Raw genomic sequence first — 20,867 nt, 5'->3', positions numbered from 1 at the left:
GTAATTAGGCAGTGAGAAGATTGAAGTTTAGACTTGGTTGTGGTGGAAGAAATAAATTAGATAGTTTCCTTTATGTTTTCTTGTCGAATTAAACTTTTCTTTTATGAGAATTTTTGAATAAGTTATTATTATTATTATTATTATTATTGAAAACATGTTATTATTATGCAAATTTTCTTAAATTGAATTCGTGGAATAAACTCTAATTAAGTATCTTTTTAAACATTCGTTTTGTTATTTTGATATGTTTTTATGGCTCTCGGGTATCACATTTTGAATAGCAAATTTTGGGGAAATGTGTATTTAAAAAGTAGAAAAAACTTTTAAATTTATGTGAAAAATATTTTATTGTGAGAATGTGGTTAAAAATGAGTCTGAAATGATTATCAAATGGGGCCTAATTAAAATTTACAAACAAATGTTAGTTAATTAGAAATAATAATCAAATTAAAATAAATATAAATAAAATTAGCTCTTTAAATAATAAAAGGGCATATTAAAAACTAAAATTTATTGTAATGTAAAATAAAGGACAAAATAGAAATAATGTAAAACTTCAAAAGTTACATCAAATAAATAGTATTACACCAAATTTTTAGTGTAATACTATACAACAAATTGGTGTGGGGTTTTAGTGTATTATTGGAGAGAATTTTGCGCCAAATTGGTGCACCATTGAAAATGTTCTAATTACCACAACAAACAACAACAAAAAAGGGGCACCCACCACAACCGACAACCCCAAATCACAACTATGAAAAGCTAATTGCAAGAATTATCGAAAGCTAACCATGAAAACCAGCCATAAAAAACACGACTGCAAACAATTGCCACCAAAATCATATTTAAAAACAAATTGGTGTGGGGTTTTAGTGTATTATTGGAGAGAATTTTGCGCCAAATTGGTGCACCATTGAAAATGTTCTAATTACCACAACAAACAACAACAAAAAAGGGGCACCCACCACAACCGACAACCCCAAATCACAACTATGAAAAGCTAATTGCAAGAATTATCGAAAGCTAACCATGAAAACCAGCCATAAAAAACACGACTGCAAACAATTGCCACCAACATCATATTTAAAACCTCTCATTGTAAACATTATTTAAATCCCGTCTCTGCCAATCAATAAAAATGCAGGTCATAAAAACATGGAAAATCCTATGGTTTCGTGAGCAAAATAGGGATAATTTCACAACTGGTTTATGTTTCCCTAATTTTTTCTAAATGAGTTGGGTTTTGAGAGATTTGGGATTGGGTAGAGGCAAAATAGTATGGATGACTGTAACATGAGTACTGGCTGGTGTAATGGGATAATGAGGTACTTTTTAAAAAGGCTTTGTCAAAGTTACCATTTTTCACTTTAACCAAATTTTTTTTTGGCCATTAACCACAATGGCTTCTTAAGATATAAAAGATAAAATTACCCTTAAATTGTTACACAATTACAAAAAAAAATAAAAAAATGGTATTGTTCAAAAGACTATTATACCCTTTTAAGTTAAAAAAAAATTCAAATACTTCACACTTAAATTTTCAAAACCAAATCACTTTTTTATCTGTTTACTCGAGCACAGACGGAAACAATTTCATTTTTCCTCTGCTTTAACCATGAAATCTCATAAATTTATCAAACCCTCAGCAAAAAAAATTATTTATAGCCAGCACTACAAATCGTAAGTATATTTACATATTATTAATTTCGTTTTCGTTGAATTAATAACTTGTTTTAATCGTTAAAACTTATTTTTTACATAGACAGATAATTTTTTATAATCTTAGACAGATCTATAATTTTCTTAAGCAAAATCGAAAAAAATTCATTTGAACAAGTTCCGACAATTGGCTTGCGCTAGCATCCAAACGACGGATTGGATCCAGTGTTTGGGCCAGCTGTTTCCAGCCTAGCGGATCTATATGTTTGGATCCATTCGGCCTAGCCCAGCTGGTTGTTTTCGGCCCGTGGATCCAGTCGACTACGCCAAATGTCAGTTCGGATGGCTTTTAAAGTCCTTTTTATCTCCTAATTATATTTTTTTAACAAATTATGTTTTCCTTATACAGATATAGAATCGGCTGCAATTCTAATTTGCTACTTTGGTAAATTTGAAATGAATGAAAATGAACGTTGGGTATGGAAATTGACGAGTGAAAGATGTGGTGCTGCTGCAATTGTGATAAGTTCTAGTACATCATATGCAGAAATATTCAATGAATAACAGAATATGTTCGGCGTCGATCCCTCTCAATATGACATGAAATTGTGATTTCTATTCAACGAGCATGCGTCCACTTCAATTCTGACTATAATAGTTACTTTTGAAACTGAAATTGAGGTTTCATTGAATTGAATCGGAATCGCACGAATCCTATCTATGTAACTTTAACAGAGAAGAATAACTCTGAGGGTGAACATGAAGATTCCGATGGAGGGGATCATACTGTGAATAATTTTTTTGGGACACGGTGGAGATAGTTTGTGACGATGATTTGCCTATTCCTGAGACAGTTGCTTCTCACCATGACTTCACTATTACGCACAGAATCCCTCGACGTTTGGAGACAATGAAAATGAAAATAAATTTACAAATGAGAATTTGATTGCGTTATCTAGTCGGAGACATGAGTCGGGGGAGCTCACATGTTGAAACGAGTACACGGTCCTCTAATTGTTCGCGTGTAGTTCCCGATAATGAAGATTTGTATGTCGAACAACTGTTTGAAACAAAGAAAGATTAGCAGAGAGATGTTCATCAGATAGCTTTGAAACAGAACTTTGAGTTTAAAGTGAGAAAATCAAACAAGTCGACATACTCAATTATCTGCATTGACAACAATTGCCATTGGCGCTTGGGAGCGACGAATATGGACACAAAAGAGTTCTTTGTAGTTTGTAAGTATGCACAGGAACATACTTGGAAAGTTGGTATTCGTCGAAATGATCGCAGACAGACCAGATCATGGTTCATTGGTCAACAAATGATGCACAAGTTTTAGGACCATGAATGATATATAGACCTTCAAACATCACTAATGACGTTCGTCGAGAGTATAGGGTGGTCATGAGCTATCAGAAGGTATGGTAGGCCAAGGAATGCACATTGGAGGACTTAATGGATTCGGTCGAGAACAATTATGCTAAATTGGTCATGTATTGCCATAACATATGGAGAACTAATCCTGGATCGACATTTTTTATTGAGATGGATTGCGAGAATCGCTTCAAGTATTTCTTCATGACTCTTGGACAATGTATTTGAGGATTTCGAAACGCAATACGATCCCTAATTCTAGTCGATGATACAATCCTTAAGACTAGATATGAGGGCAAGCTGATTATTGCAACATGTCAAGATGCCAATATCCAAATTTATCCTCTTACATTTGACATAGACGACGGAGAGAATGACCTAGCGATACGTTGGTTCTTCACGAAGTTGCGAGAACTGATTGGGGATGTCAAGAACCTTGCATTCATAACTAATCGGGGCATTCAATAATAAATGGTATTGTCGAAGTCTTTTCCGATGCACATCACAATTATCAGGGTAGTGACATCGTTGCATTGTTTAGGAAAGCTGCAGATGCTTACAGTTTTGAAGAGTTCGATAAGTTCATGTTATGTCCTTCTCTTTACCTCTACCATGTAGGGGAAAACGATGTACAATGACGACAATCTCGACCTCTAACTGACTATCAACTCTAGCACGTCAGCAACATGCATCTTACCCTTCCTCACATCTGCAGCTCCCTCCGACACGAAGACAAAGTCCTCCGTCTTCTCTGGCGTCCTCTTGTCCTCTGCCGTCTCCTCCAACACGAAGAGTACATCCTTCGTCGCCCTTGGTGTCTTCTTGTCCTTGCCACCCATCTACCTTATCCCCCTCCGGTAGCACTTCCACTATCTCCTCCATCGGTACCCCATTGGCTACCTCCTTAAATATATCCTCAGCTATCTCCGTCGATATCCCATCCACTACCTCCTCTCGTACACCCGCCACACCTTCCACCAAAAATGAATCGATCGCCTTCTCTGATGGCCACGACGGATCATCATACCTCATCCGACCTTCGCATCCAATACCCTCTCGTCCCTGAGAATCTCCGGTCTCTCTGTCGCTCCCTCTATCTCGAGAACCACCAGTTCCTTCGTCGCTCGTTCCATCCCGAGAGTCACTAGTCCTTCGTAGGCCTACTATGTCGTATCGTATCACTACAACCTTAGCATAAAAGTCTCTTAACCTGACTCATAGCATTGCAACATCATCTAGTAGCAATGCAATAGCATCTTGTAACTCCACCATGTTGCCTCGCATCTCTCTCATCAATGCAGTCAGGAGTTCGAACAAATCATCCGTCGAAGCATGTGACTAGAAGGAGTTGACATCCTCAGCGGAGGTGATACTAGATGGTGCTCCTGAAAAATGAATAACTTAATTAAAAGATCAAAGCGATAATTAACAAATTACGTTCAATTAATATTTCACCAAGTTGATGATCATGTATTAAGATTTTAAAAGGACATACAGCATAAATCGCAAATATATAATACGTATCTCAGGATCATCGAGGAGAACTGATAACTGTCTGGCAAGCTATTTGTCTTGTGCTCGCCAATGATGCATCTGATGGTAGCACGTCTTTCCTCTCCTCGCATACAGACTAGTCAAGATGGGGACAGTCTCGTACACCCATATCTGCAGCAATTACAATTATTATACATAGAATTTAATACAAAAAATAGATAATTCATTGTGCTAAACATATACCTACAAAGCCAACGGCAGTCCATATGCATCGTACTGACGCTCGAGCCTATTCTCCTTAGGCATCGAATGCCCCCCCTAAAGACGCGTAAGGTATCTATAGAATATCTGCGTTCCCATGAATAGTTGTTGAAGTATCAATGTTGTCAACAACATTCAAATGGAAAATGTCAATCGATGTCTTCTTGTGATGATACATGAGCACGCTCTCGAGGATAAACACCAAGCCCATCATCAACTTATTTGATATCTGATCGCATCCCCTAAATGCTTCTTCCAACTGCGCTAAAGTAATTGTCGTTTGTCCATGAAAATACTCATTCAACAGCCTCTTGTTCCTTGGAATACGAGCACTCGTTGCTTCTTCGTCCGTATATCGCACTCCAGTGATGAGGGTAAACTAAAAAATGGAAGGCATATCCGTCAACTGACTTAAGCAGCCGACATAGCAATGCATCGAGCAACTATCTTGAAAACTGTACGTCGCGCAAGGAATACAAGGGCCATAAGCAAGATCGATGGAGTATGTCTGCGTGCTCATCATCCAGCAAATATAATACGAAAATGAAGCTGACAGTTACAATTTGACGTAATTTCGTCGGGATCTGTCGGACAACGATGTCTTCCAAATAATATTCCACCCTGTAAAATTTCAAATATTAGAACCATGTGCAAAAGATAATGGATAAAAAATCATATTAAAAAATTAAACCAATAAACCGTTAATATACGTAATAATCAACATATAATGGAATAAAGGAAATGATTGCAAAGAAATATTAATTGTTTTATTAATATTTGATTTAATTATTTATTTTTATATTTAAGTAATTATGTTAATTGTTTATGTATATTATTTGTTTAGCATTTAATTCTTTATATAATTTATTTATTTAATTTCTTCATAATTTCATTGTTTATATTAATATTTTAATTATTTATTTTAATTTGTTTAATTTAATTATTTTGTTCATAAATAATTTTACTTACTAATATTTAATTGTTTATTTTAATTACTAATTTTATGTATATTATATATTTAATATTTAATTATTTTAATTATTTACATATATTATTTATTTAATATTTAATTACTAATTTTAACTACTTTATTTAATTATTTTACTAATACTTAATTTAATTTTTTATTTAAACATTTCATTAGTTATTTTAATTGTTTATGTATATTATTTATTTAATTTCCTATTTAATTACTAATTAATTTAATTAATTTTTAATACTTAATATAGTTGTTTATTTTAGCATTTAAATAATTATTTTAATTGTCTATGTATATTATATATTATATATTTAATTATTTATCTTAATTACTAATTTTAATTTATTAATTTATTTATTTTTTAATACTCATTTTAATTGTTTATTTTAACATTTAAATAATTATTTTAATTGTTTACGTATATTATATACTTAATATTTAATTATTTATCTTAATTGCTTAATTTAATTATTTTTTAATACTTAATTTAATTATTTATTTTTACATTTAAATAATTATTTTAATTATTTATGTATATTATAAATATATTTAATATTTAATTATTTATCTTAATTACTAATTTTAATTGCTTAATTTAACTATTTTATTCGTACTCAATTTAATTGTTTATTTTAACATTTAAATAATTCTTTTAATTGTTTATGCATATTAAATATTTAATTATTTATCTTAATTACTAATTTTAATTGGTTAATTTCATTATTTTATTAATACTCAATTTAATTATTTATGTTAATATTTAATTGCTTGATTTATTTACTTTATTAGTACTTAATTTAAGTTTTTATTTAAACATTTGATTAGTTATTTTAATTGTTTGTGTATATTATTTTTTTAATTACCTATTTTAATTACTAATTTTAATTGCTTAATTTAATTATCTTGTAATACTTAATTTAATTTTTTATTTTAACATTTAAATAATTATTATAATTATTTATGTATATTAAATATTAAATTATTTATCTTAATTTAATTACTAATTTTAATTTCTTATTTCATTATTTTATTAATACTCAATTTAATTATTTATGTTAATATTTTAACTACAAATTTTAATTGCTTAATTTAGTTATTTTTGTATTACTTAATTTAATTGTTTATTTAATTGTTTCCTCTGTTATTTTAATTGTTTATGTATATTATTTATTTATTTTAATTTCTTGATTAATACTTAATTTAATCATTTATTTTAACATTTTAATATGAATATTATTTGCTTATTTTTTAATTCATTGTATTAATTAATTTATTTTAGTTAGTTAATTGTTCGTGTAATATGAATTGTTTTTAAAATTTCCTAAAATTAAATAAGTAATTAAATTAAAACAATTTAAAATAAGTAATTATAAAATAATTATAAAAAAAATTTCCAAACGACTTGACCATCCGAAAACCCAAATCAAATGGCCTATAAACAACTAGACTGTCTGAATTTGGATTTTTAAAGACGGCCCAAATGCTAGGCCATCTTCTCATAATCGTAGAGATCGCCATTTTTTACGATCTCCTCCACCTTTTTGCTTCAACATATATACATTTTCATAAAGTTTTCTCAACAAATATACATAGAAAAATGATTTTCAGTCAAAAATCAAAGTTACCTTCTTCAAGGGTGACGGAGGATGTACTCTACCTTTTTGCTTCAAATTTAGAGATGGCAATGGTTGAGGTGGGATTGTGACTGCTATTGACCTAATAAAATAGTATCTCAATGTGGCCAATCGAGAGCTATTCCATATGCATTCCTTCCTGCGCACAACACAAATAGTCAGAAGTATATGGCCAATCCCAACAAAAGTGATAGCAGTCATATACTTTTCGACGGTCAAGTTAGTCGACGGTGAATATATTCTGATGATGGCAATCTGCCATGAATTCTGTGAAGAGGGAGGAGTATTTATGCTTTAGTGGTGGAGTAACCTTACCTTGCTTGGGTTGGGTTCTTTCGATAATTATAGGGAAAAATTGGAAGGGGCAGCTGTTGGATGCGAGACACGTGAACTCACTTCGGATAGCGACGCCTTAGTTAATCTGGACGCCTTGAATGATGACCCAGGAGATGTCACCTAGGACAGTGACGCCTTTCTCATAGTTGGCCTCGGCTCACATCACTTCAGATAGGGACGTCTCGGACGATGCCCCGAGTGACACCACCTATGACAATGACACCACCTTCATAGTTGGCCTTGACTCATCGTATGCTGATATGCTTTCAATTGAGGAAGCATAACAATTGCCATCCCCATCCACTCCAGAGCTTGAAATAAAAATATTTCAATTTGTTTCTTTTGATTATAATTATAGTTTTTTTATTTTTTTTATTTTATAAGCAATTTAAATTGAGAAAGATATAAAAAGAAAGGGATGAATTTGGGGAATTGTGGTGGGGTGGGGCAAAAATTTTTCATCCTAGTAACTCAAAATTAATGTTAATAATCAACTTGGATTTTGAAACAACTTTAGCGACAATTGGTGAAATTGCTTTTTTTGGCCCTTATTTGAGCCCCATTTTGAGGGGGAAAAATGAATTTTTGAATAATGTATTGATGGAAAATGTGTGGTTAAAAAATAATGAAAAGTTTTGGATTTATGTTTAATATTATTTTATTGAAAAACATGTGATTGAAATGATGTTAAAACACTGTAAAAGAATTCATTTTTTTGCAAAGAATGCAAAGAATGGAGATCAAACAAGGACTTAATTGGACTTTAAAAAGAATTCAGTGGGTTAAATCCATCAATGGTCACTAAACTTTCTATTTAGTGTCACCGTGACCACCAAACTTAATTTTATTTCATTATGGCCACCCAACTTTATATTTATTGTCACCATGACTATGTAATTTGATTTTATTTCACCATGACCACCAAATTTTATATAATGTTTCATCATGGTCGCCTAATTTTATATAACATTTCAACATAGTCATCCAATTTTCTTTCACCATTTTCACTAATTTATGAAAGTGTAAAACAAAAATTTTGTATTATACATATAAAATAAATTTTAAAAAAATAAAAGTTTTTTAATTGAAAATAACATCTTATTTTATTTTATTTTTCTAAGCAACCTTTTTTAAAATAAGTTTTTCTTATTTTTTAATAACTTCTTATTTTATATTATTTTTATAAGTAACTTTTTTTTAATAAGTTTTTATTTTATTTTAAATTATTTTTAAAATAAGTTTTATATTATTTTTCGAAATAAATTTTTTTAAACAAGTTTTTATTTTATTTTTTAAAATAAACTTTTATTTTAATTATTTTAAATTTATTATATATATATATAATGCAAAGTTACTATTTTACTTTATTTAAAATTAGTGAAAATGGTGAAAAAACGTTGGGTGACTACAGTGAAACGTTATATAAAATTGGATTGTCATGATTAAATATTATATGAAATTGAGTAACTATGAAAAAATAAAATTAAAATAGGTGGCCATAGCGACATTGAGTATAAAGTTGGATGAGTATGATGAAACAAAATTAAATTGAATACTCATGGTAAAACAAAATTAAATTGAATGGTCACGATACGACAAGTATAAAATTTGATGGCCTTTCGTCCTTAGTTCTCAATTGGAATGGCAATTCGAACCGTCAAAATCAAAAATCGCGGTTAATCGAATCGAACAGGGCCAACAAATTCGAACTGATGTGCAATGGGGTGAACATGGTATTTGATCTTAATGACTCGATTCAGGACGGGGCAAGTATGGTATTTACGTCGTTGACTCGTCCCGAACTAATTACTCGTTAATTTTTTTTATAAGTGCCCGTTAAAAAAATAATAATTGGGCAATTGAGCTTTCCATTATTCTTTATATGAATGAAAATTGAATATGAATTGACGTTTTGAATTATTGAGTAGGAATCAAGTTCGATGCATAAGGATTAAGGAGTAAAGATATTGTTTAGTATTATTACGTTGATAATTTTGTTTGTTAAATTGGAATTTAGCATTTGAAAATTGAGATATTGTTTTTATTTTCATCTGGGATATTATTTGCTAAATTGACTTAATATTGTTTTTTAATTATTTATGTGTTATATAAGAATTTGAGAATATATCAACTGTGAATTGTGACATTAAAAATTAATTGAATCTTGTGAAATGTGATTATGTAATTTGTGAAAATTGAAAATGAGAAATTGGGAAATTTATAATTTGTGATAAATTGGTGTTGTGAATTGAAAATTGAAAATTTAATTATATTTTTAAATTAATTTTAATTTTAATACAAATTGTGGAATTATTTTTTCAATCGATGTCCTAACCTAGTTCTTGTAGTGATTTATCTAATACCGTAACTACTTCTAGTCGAGCAAACGATTTATTAAGCATTGATAACACAAATAAGTCTCATGTATCATTTATTTTATATTATTTAGGATTGTATTGTATTATAATTTGATATAAATATACGATCTTTACATTTTAGTGTATTTATATATGTATAGAATAATTTTTAATATTATTTAATTTGATATTAATAAATGACATAGCTATAAAACCATTGATAGTTGACGATCAATGGTCAGCGATCGTCCTAATTGGATCGAAGTCCTGGATTTGGTACCGTTTGTAATTATTAATCGTCCGAATCGAGTCGAATCAAGATACCAACCAAACCAACCAAATCGACTTTAGTATTAATGATGCGACTATGATATGATAAAAAAATTGATGGTTTTTGTTCAACGGATCTTGAATCAAACCGTTGCCAAACCTAGTTTTCAACCCGTTCACAGTCTTCATCAGCATCTGAATACTGCTAACGGAAATCTTATTAGTGACCTTCTTCTTGGTCCGTAGTACAAAAAAAGTTTACAAAATTTCTCCCAATTCAAATCACGCCTTTTACTTGCATTATTGTTAAACTGATTCTGCGGCAAGCTACGTTGATCTGAGGTTCTGAATCCGACGGCAGAAGCTCAAATGTCGGCAGCGGCGATGACGAGGGCACTATCAGGCCTCGCGTACCCGGAGCGATTCTATGCGGCGTCGACCTACGCCGGATTCGGTGGATCCCCAAATTCTTCTGCCAAAGGCGTCAGCTCCAAGTTCTCGAACGACGTCGCTCTCCTCCTCTACGCACTCTACCAGCAAGTGGGTTTCCTTCCTTTTTAATCTCAAATTTTTAATCATGCATGATTTATAATTTCATCAATTGGCGTGATCCACTCCTGTATTATTCGAATTCTGGGAATCCGATCGATTTGTTTGAAAATTATGTCTTTGCTTATTTTCATTTAATGCGGGATTTCAGCTAGTGTGGTTTATTATCAATTGAAAAATCTGGCTTGATTCACATTTGCGTCACTCGAATTAGGGGTCAGTGTTATTGAAGTTTTATTCATTTCTGACATCCATCAATATGAATATGCACTCTCTTGCAGCTTGCGAGACTTTTCTATTATAGACTGTTATATTTCCATTAAAAAAATTATCGTGAATTTTCTGTTCTGATTGGCTGATTTGTTACATTATTATCAAATGGGGACGTCATTGAACTTCCGTAGATTTGGTGCCTGTCCGTTACCCTTTAAAATTTTAAATTGCTACAGTGTTAATGTCCATCTCACTTTCACAAAATAAAATATTCTACAAGCAAACCAATAACGCACTTTTTAAACACATGTTCTCCAAAAAAATACTATTTAAAACTCTTTAATTTCCCAAATAATGGGTGACAAACAGGGGCTTGTTCCTTTTTATTCATTTTTATTTTTTGAAGATTTGGTACTTTCTGGAATTTTAAGAATTTTGGAAATGGAGGATATTGATTCATATTGTTATCCCTGATTTCTATGGAAATATGCATTCTAAAATTATAAAGGTCAAATTTACAAATATGTTCATCCTTCTCTCCTGTTACCTGTAAACAGTACCCAAACTCAAATTTTGTGTTAAATTTTTGTGCAAAAATGGCTATCTTTAAACAACGAAAAATGGTTCAGTGTTATCAGGTAACAGTAGAGTCTCGTAATCTTAGTTGGGATTTTTGAGTAAAATCTTTATTTTATTAGATGAGTTATGCTATTATTTGATGGTTTCAGGCAACTGTGGGGCCTTGTAACATTCCTAAGCCTAGAGGCTGGAGTCCCATTGAACAAAGCAAATGGACCAGGTTTGTAGTACTTATTAGAATTTTCTTGTTTGCTTTGTTGGTTTTCCAAAAAGGAAAAGTGACCCAAACGAGAGCAGTATCAGCCCTCATTAGTTTGATTGAAATTTCATTGTTTGATACACCATTTACATAATTTCTTGATTTCTAACATGACAATGGTGCTTATAAGTTTGCACGTCAAAGTTACAAAAATTGTATTTTGGACTTTGGAATAATGTAATTTGAAATTGTAAGAGGGTACTATTGTCAGAGAAGAAATTATTTGCAAGAATGAGGTTCAAATGACAGTTAAAAAATTAAAAAGTAATAAAAATAAGAAAGATACTACATAGGATAATGCTGAACCAGCACAGACACCCTTCGGAAATGTTGGTAATCGTAGTCTATAAACCGTAGGAAAGAGCGAGAAAATAGTTAGTTTCATATGGTTTCTTGTGACATATGGAATCAGCATTTCCTATTCATGTGTTTTCTGTAACAAGGAATGGCTTAAGAGCAGCATCCTGGTATAAGGTTAGTGATGTGTTTTGTTCATGTTTGTACTAGTAGGGATGTTAACAGTAAATTTGTCATCGCTATCAACTTAAAGTGACAAGCACTTGAAAAATGATACCTGAAGATAACTGTGAAACTGATACTATGAAAGTAAAGTTCAACTAAATGAAAATACAAACCAGACTTTAGTAAAGGTCAGTGGTGAAGCAGCTCCAAAAAAATTGGCAACAGAGTTTCTATATTTCTCGTCATTGGAGTTAGTTATTGTTGATTGTATGTTGGATTAAAGAGACCTTGAGTACGTACTTTGGACAGCTCATGTAATTGATTGATTGTGATGAAAATCATTGCAGTAGCGTGTATAGAAAATTAGGTGGCGTAAAAAATGACTGAAATTCAAACGACATATTGAGTGGACAAACTATTAAGTTACCTGAAACAAAGACAAATGTCATCTTTTGATCCCACCTACTAGGCTGTGAGTACTCATTATATGTTTTGTCTAAGTGTTTTATGTTATATTCCCCCTCAATATCAAAATGGAAACCATCTTCCCTACAACTATTCTTCCTTGAGAGGAACTTTACGGCTGGTCATCAGAAATTATCTTAGTTTTAGTGCCTGTTTGAGCCAATTGTTTTCCCAAAATCCAAAATGCATTTTGGAATTGTATTTTGTTGGAGAGTGTATGGTTAAAAAATAAGGAAAATTTTTGGATTTGCATGTTATATTGTTTTATTGAAAAATGTGTGGTTAAAAATAAGAGAGACAAAAATGTATTTTGGAAATAATGGATAACAAAAAAAGGGCTTAGTAGAAATGTTCTTTATTTCCTTACATATGTTGTAATTTGTTACGAGGCAAAATAATTACTTCTATATTCATTTGGTTTTTGAACTCTCCGAATCAGGATGATATATAGCTAGGTCCTTTTAGCTTCAATGAAGAAGTGAGGATATATTAACTGAAAATGGAGGTTGATTGATCAGTGATGATTATACTAAATTTATTACCCCTGAAGCAAGCAACTTGAGATGCCCAGTCTTGATTGTGAATCCATATATTAATGGTTATGGATATCTCAATTACTACCCAAATTCCTTTCTTAGAACTTATTGACTATAATGCACTGACATGGACACGTGTCGGATACGTTGACTCGTGATTTTTCAAAAAAGTACCGACACGACACGTCGTCGACACGTTCGATAAATTCTTTAAAATTCTTCATTTATATAGTTTAAATTTAGTTTTATACTTATTATTGATTCTTTTTTGTTGAAATTTTTTAAATATGAGTACTTATTTGTTATTTAATAAAAACTTTGAGTTAAAAATATATAATAATTATAGTAAGAAAGAAAAATGATTATTGTAGAGTGTCGGAAGAGTGTCGGTTTCGACACGTATCCGACACGTGTCGGACACAGACACGCTACTCTAGTTAGAGTGTCCGTGCTGTATAGCTTATTGATGTAAGAGCTGGGATTCAATTGACCTTCCATCACTATTGAAATTTTAGTCTTCTTGATTGTGTCATCTAGATCATTGTAACTTAGGATGAATCACCTTGCTGTCGGCAACGGGTGAGTCAGTATATGTCCTCTGACTTGTGTATAAATCATGACGATACTTTTATGAAAAATCGCATGTTAGACACGCGTGCTAGTGCTTCCTTGGTTGTACACATAGTGAAGGTTCCTTTTGTGACGTATCTTTCGGGATCACTAGCTTGTCTTACCTATTATATGCCCTTTTGTAGGTTGTAACTAGGTAGATTAAGCTAATGTTGTGTGCTGAACATTGAAGAAACTTGTCTTTCTGTAGTTGTTCCTTATCTACTTTTGTGATAAATCATTTAGTTGAAATGAGAAATTGCGAAAATTCATGATCAGAATTTTCATTTTTACTTCATATTGGGTAATGGCAATTGCATTGGACCAAAAGTTTATAGAAAATGTTGAGTTGACTTAGTAGCATAGCTAAGGTACTGCACTGGAAGCACGAACACGTCCCCAACTCCGGCATATCAGTGTCGGAGTTGTGTTGGACACCGACATGTCTCGGACAAGTCCTTGATACGTGTCTGGCAAGCTAGGTGGCACATACTTTCATTTTTTTGGATTTCCGACGACCAAAAAGGATGAAAAAATAATAAATGAAAGGAAAAACTAACCTTACCATACCGATTTAGTTGGCTTTTGGTATCCATTGACCCAAACTCTCATGAGTTCTAGCAAATTTTAGACAGTAACTTGATGGAGCTGCATGAGGGGGAAGAAATTCTCTATGGGAAACTTAATTTTGTCGAAGACGAGAGTTTGTTTTCAATTTTAAGGTTTTAGTAACTGGGTCAAAGTTTTTAAATTGGACCTGGCCAATTTTGAATTGAGTCAGGCCAATTTTAAAGTGGGTCAAATTTTTTTAAAAATGGATTTACATTTTATTTAGTCATACAAGAATAGCACTAATTCCAAATAGTGGAAAACTTTTATAACAACTAAATTATTATTTTACCAATGCCTTGGAATACAATACAAACTTACACAACCCATTCCAATTACAAAAAGATTTAGGTTCCATTTCAAGAGAAAACTCTTCTTGCTCAAACTCTTTAATTTTTTTATTTTACATAAAAAATAAATCAAAATATTAATAAAAATTAATTTAAAAAATTAAAAAAATATTTAATCATCGTGTCGGTAACATATTGTGTCGATGCATTTTTGAAAAATCGCGTGTCAACGTGTCCGGACACTCGTGTCCATGTCGGTAGTCTTAGGTTCTGCATATGTTCAGAAATATGGGGCATATGTCAGCTAAGTTGATTTGTCCATTTACCATATGTTTTCATTATGAATTCTAGTAACGCCCTTTAATGGACAATGGATGTTGGCATGAGAGTTTTGAATTTTGTATGAAGACGGGTTTGAGCAGTACTTTTTTATGATATTTGGCCTGGAATAGAATGTTTGTGAATGGTTTTAAAAAAAATGACTTTATTTATACTGAAGGGATTTAATGTTGTTAAACTTTGGCAACTGGTCATGAGTTTTTGTGATGGTCGTAGCTTGTGAAAAATAGAGGTTGGGCTTTCATAGCCAAAAGATGAAAAGGATTGAAGACAAAAAAAAAAAGTGAAGTGGATTCTTTTGGTTAGTTAATTTGTCAATTTACGTAGAGAGGAACAATTGTATTGTTTTGTTTTATTGAAAAATGTGTGGTTAAAAATAAGAGAGACAAAAATGTATTTTGGAAATAATGGATAACAAAAAAAGGGCTTAGTAGAAATGTTCTTTATTTCCTTACATATGTTGTAATTTGTTACGAGGCAAAATAATTACTTCTATATTCATTTGGTTTTTGAACTCTCCGAATCAGGATGATATATAGCTAGGTCCTTTTAGCTTCAATGAAGAAGTGAGGATATATTAACTGAAAATGGAGGTTGATTGATCAGTGATGATTATACTAAATTTATTACCCCTGAAGCAAGCAACTTGAGATGCCCAGTCTTGATTGTGAATCCATATATTAATGGTTATGGATATCTCAATTACTACCCAAATTCCTTTCTTAGAACTTATTGACTATAATGCACTGACATGGACACGTGTCGGATACGTTGACTCGTGATTTTTCAAAAAAGTACCGACACGACACGTCGTCGACACGTTCGATAAATTCTTTAAAATTCTTCATTTATATAGTTTAAATTTAGTTTTATACTTATTATTGATTCTTTTTTGTTGAAATTTTTTAAATATGAGTACTTATTTGTTATTTAATAAAAACTTTGAGTTAAAAATATATAATAATTATAGTAAGAAAGGAAAATGATTATTGTAGAGTGTCCGAAGAGTGTCGGTTTCGACACGTATCCGACACGTGTCGGACACAGACACGCTACTCTAGTTAGAGTGTCCGTGCTGCATAGCTTATTGATGTAAGAGCTGGGATTCAATTGACCTTCCATCACTATTGAAATTTTAGTCTTCTTGATTGTGTCATCTAGATCATTGTAACTTAGGATGAATCACCTTGCTGTCGGCAACGGGTGAGTCAGTATATGTCCTCTGACTTGTGTATAAATCATGACGATACTTTTATGAAAAATCGCATGTTAGACACGCGTGCTAGTGCTTCCTTGGTTGTACACATAGTGAAGGTTCCTTTTGTGACGTATCTTTCGGGATCACTAGCTTGTCTTACCTATTATATGCCCTTTTGTAGGTTGTAACTAGGTAGATTAAGCTAATGTTGTGTGCTGAACATTGAAGAAACTTGTCTTTCTGTAGTTGTTCCTTATCTACTTTTGTGATAAATCATTTAGTTGAAATGAGAAATTGCGAAAATTCATGATCAGAATTTTCATTTTTACTTCATATTGGGTAATGGCAATTGCATTGGACCAAAAGTTTATAGAAAATGTTGAGTTGACTTAGTAGCATAGCTAAGGTACTGCACTGGAAGCACGAACACGTCCCCAACTCCGGCATATCAGTGTCGGAGTTGTGTTGGACACCGACATGTCTCGGACAAGTCCTTGATACGTGTCTGGCAAGCTAGGTGGCACATACTTTCATTTTTTTGGATTTCCGACGACCAAAAAGGGTGAAAAAATAATAAATGAAAGGAAAAACTAACCTTACCATACCGATTTAGTTGGCTTTTGGTATCCATTGACCCAAACTCTCATGAGTTCTAGCAAATTTTAGACAGTAACTTGATGGAGCTGCATGAGGGGGAAGAAATTCTCTATGGGAAACTTAATTTTGTCGAAGACGAGAGTTTGTTTTCAATTTTAAGGTTTTAGTAACTGGGTCAAAGTTTTTAAATTGGACCTGGCCAATTTTGAATTGAGTCAGGCCAATTTTAAAGTGGGTCAAATTTTTTTAAAAATGGATTTACATTTTATTTAGTCATACAAGAATAGCACTAATTCCAAATAGTGGAAAACTTTTATAACAACTAAATTATTATTTTACCAATGCCTTGGAATACAATACAAACTTACACAACCCATTCCAATTACAAAAAGATTTAGGTTCCATTTCAAGAGAAAACTCTTCTTGCTCAAACTCTTTAATTTTTTTATTTTACATAAAAAATAAATCAAAATATTAATAAAAATTAATTTAAAAAATTAAAAAAATATTTTAATCATCGTGTCGGTAACATATTGTGTCGATGCATTTTTGAAAAATCGCGTGTCAACGTGTCCGGACACTCGTGTCCATGTCGGTAGTCTTAGGTTCTGCATATGTTCAGAAATATGGGGCATATGTCAGCTAAGTTGATTTGTCCATTTACCATATGTTTTCATTATGAATTCTAGTAACGCCCTTTAATGGACAATGGATGTTGGCATGAGAGTTTTGAATTTTGTATGAAGACGGGTTTGAGCAGTACTTTTTTATGATATTTGGCCTGGAATAGAATGTTTGTGAATGGTTTTAAAAAAAATGACTTTATTTATACTGAAGGGATTTAATGTTGTTAAACTTTGGCAACTGGTCATGAGTTTTTGTGATGGTCGTAGCTTGTGAAAAATAGAGGTTGGGCTTTCATAGCCAAAAGATGAAAAGGATTGAAGACAAAAAAAAAAAGTGAAGTGGATTCTTTTGGTTAGTTAATTTGTCAATTTACGTAGAGAGGAACAATTGTATTGCTCAACATATAGATTAAAACAATATTTCTTTTTGTTTATATAAATTTTTTATTTTTTAGTAATAGTATAATCAAAAAGAAGGAACAAGTTTCTAAATAAGTTTTGAAAATGTATTTGTTATTCGAGTTGTCAAGTGTGACCCCTTTTATTGAGAAACACATGCATTTATATATAAAATACTAGATTGCCTATTCAACTTCAAGGTGGTGGATCCATTTTCATTGAGATATACAACAATTGAAAACAAGTAAAACATTTCTTGTCATTTTTTCCCCACTCAATTGATCAAATAAAGTGGTGAGTCTTATTTTTATTGATAAATACATCAAGTTGCTTTTTGGTTTTTAAAAAAATAGAAAAGTGGCTCACTCATTGAAATGTTGGGGTTTAAAAAAAATAAAATAAAATAAAAAAAAATAAAATAAAATAAAAAAAAAAATATATATATATATATTTAAAAAAAAAACTTGTTTATCTAGGGTTTGGCTCCATTATCGCTGCCAGAAGATGAAAGAAACTGTAGCAGCACCTTTTGAATGTCAACGCTTCCACTGAAATTCCGTCGATATTTTAACGCCTACATGACACCCACTTACCTGGAAAAATAGAGTTCAATTCTATTCTACTAAGTTCTTAGGTTTTATTTTTCTTTTTGGTTATTTTATAGTTCTCCGGTGTGTGAGATAATATCATGTCGTGTCAGAGATGAGTTGCGATGTGTCTTACACTTTAAAAAATTGAGATGGAGATGGACACCCCATCTGTGGCTATTGGTCACGACTTCCTAGTGCTGACAGTATCAATGCATACCAGCTAGTGTGCTTCCATTTTATGTAATGAACAACTTATTCTGTGCTCTGTACTTTATATCATCAATTCTTTTGGGGCAATATTTCAATATCAAGTTATCATCTGAATGCTCTGCATAAAACATACATCAAATGGTGACCTAGCAATGGTGCATCAAATTCCCAATATATGTTGGGAAGCAAAATAAAGGGAAAAAACTGTGCCAATGTTTGAATGGTTAAAAAGTTAAAAATAACTGATGAAGTCTATCATGATTTGCATCAGTTGAAGTATTTTGTGGATAGGTGAGATTCTCTGGAATGCTTTATATAATTCTAAATTTTAATAAGGGAAGAGACGTTATGGAATGCAGAATGTGAAGCAGCGAAGTATGTTTTTGACTTCTGTAAACTGTTTTCCTTTCCAGTAATCTTTCACTGACACTTTCATTGAGAAATAAAATTGATTTCACTCGCTTCCTCTATCACAGCAGTACATAACCTTCATTCCTTTTGATGCTGCATCTTACAAGCATAATTCTCAGTTATGGTTCGAGTGAAATTGATTTCATTAAATATTTCCCTCTAAAAATTGATGTTGAGAAGTTTTATGTTTACTTTTCTTGAATGTGCATACTATTCAAAATGTCTGAACATTGCTGTTGTTTTCTCGTCTTGAAGCTGGAATGGACTTGGAAACATGGCTTCCACAGAGGCAATGCGTCTCTTTGTTAAAATATTGGAGGTTTGTGCAAAGATGGTTAAAGCAGATCTCATTATAGTATATCTTGATTAAAACATTGACACTTAGGTTTGATATTTTTCTGAGCAGGAAGAAGATCCAGGATGGTATTCAAGAACCTCATACTCTGTTGTTGAGCCTATTATAGATGTTGAAATGAATGTGAGTTTTCCAACACCTTTTGTTTTTTTTTCTATTTCCCTATTTTCTCAACAAAATACTGCAGCCGTTTTAACCGTAAAATTCCATATAAGCATGTCTAAGTTGTTGTCACTAATTTCTTGCTTGCAAAGATAAATTTCAATGTTATAGATTTAGACATCTCACACCTGTGGCTGAAAAATTTGGCCAGATGAAATTTTTTTTAAGCAAGTCCTTTGGAAGTTTTATTTATTTATTTATTTATTATTATTATTATTATTTATTTTTTGGTGGTGCATACACATGTATCTTACTAATTTATTTTAGAACTTCAAAGAATCAATCTTTGGGTTATGTGTCTTGCACACATGGACCCTGTTAGGATAAGATCAACTTTTAGAAAAGGGATGCCTCACATGTTAAAAGATGGAAATTTCCTAGTTAAAGACATTCTTTATACATGATTAATATGACATCGAAAAGCACATTTCTCTGAGCCAATTTTTTCCAGGTCTATTCCGATAACAATTGAGGCATTCAAAATTTGATTATTTCTATAAAAGCTAATTAACTTGGATATCTATCTCACATCACCATATGTTTAACCTCACGTCACCATGCAAGTGTGATGAGCTTTAAGGCACGTGTATTCTTCCAATTTGAGTGGACATTTTTTTTTTTTTTTTGACTTCTTGTTGAGAATGATAATTAACTTATTGTCGTCCGAATATACTTTTTCCTCCTATTAATGTTGATTTTTACGAATTTAGTTACGACAGAAAAAGAGTAACAAAATTTTATAATAGTCTGCCAATTTCGATATTACCTCTTTTTTAAAGTAGAAAAGCCAATAATTTTTGTTTAGCTTCCCAATTAAGTCAATTAGGATCTAACAAAATGCAATAGAGTAACATGCTTTTTGTTTCTGCCAATATAAGGTTTGTTAGGTTTGGATTCCTTTTCTAATTGCAAAATATATATATTGACATGTTCGTCACTTTACGAGCAAGTTGCACGCTTGTAACTTTATGAGCAATTTAAGATGCATATTAATTAATTTATTTATTTTTTTGAGGGGGGGGGGGGGGGGGGGGGGTGAGAG

At 31.8% G+C, this 20,867-nt stretch overlaps 1 protein-coding gene across 1 annotated transcript in view; it reads left to right on the top strand.

Annotated features, from left to right (window-relative positions):
• Positions 1-10,494: 10,494 nt before the first annotated feature.
• Positions 10,495-20,867, top strand: part of LOC111408070 (acyl-CoA-binding domain-containing protein 4-like) — a 25,020-nt gene continuing 14,647 nt past the window's right edge. Inside the window, exons 1-4 of the mRNA XM_023037839.1 lie at positions 10,495-10,907; positions 11,858-11,928; positions 19,564-19,627; positions 19,715-19,786. Coding sequence (XP_022893607.1) covers positions 10,737-10,907; positions 11,858-11,928; positions 19,564-19,627; positions 19,715-19,786 — 378 coding nt within the window. The 5' untranslated portion in view covers positions 10,495-10,736. The remainder of the gene's footprint in view (positions 10,908-11,857; positions 11,929-19,563; positions 19,628-19,714; positions 19,787-20,867) is intronic.

This window comes from Olea europaea, chromosome 13, assembly GCF_002742605.1.
Source record: "Olea europaea var. sylvestris chromosome 13, O_europaea_v1, whole genome shotgun sequence".
In the NCBI taxonomy this organism is placed as follows: domain Eukaryota; kingdom Viridiplantae; phylum Streptophyta; class Magnoliopsida; order Lamiales; family Oleaceae; genus Olea; species Olea europaea.
Note: the sequence above shows the minus strand (reverse complement) of the source record. Positions and strands in the feature narration are given on the sequence as shown.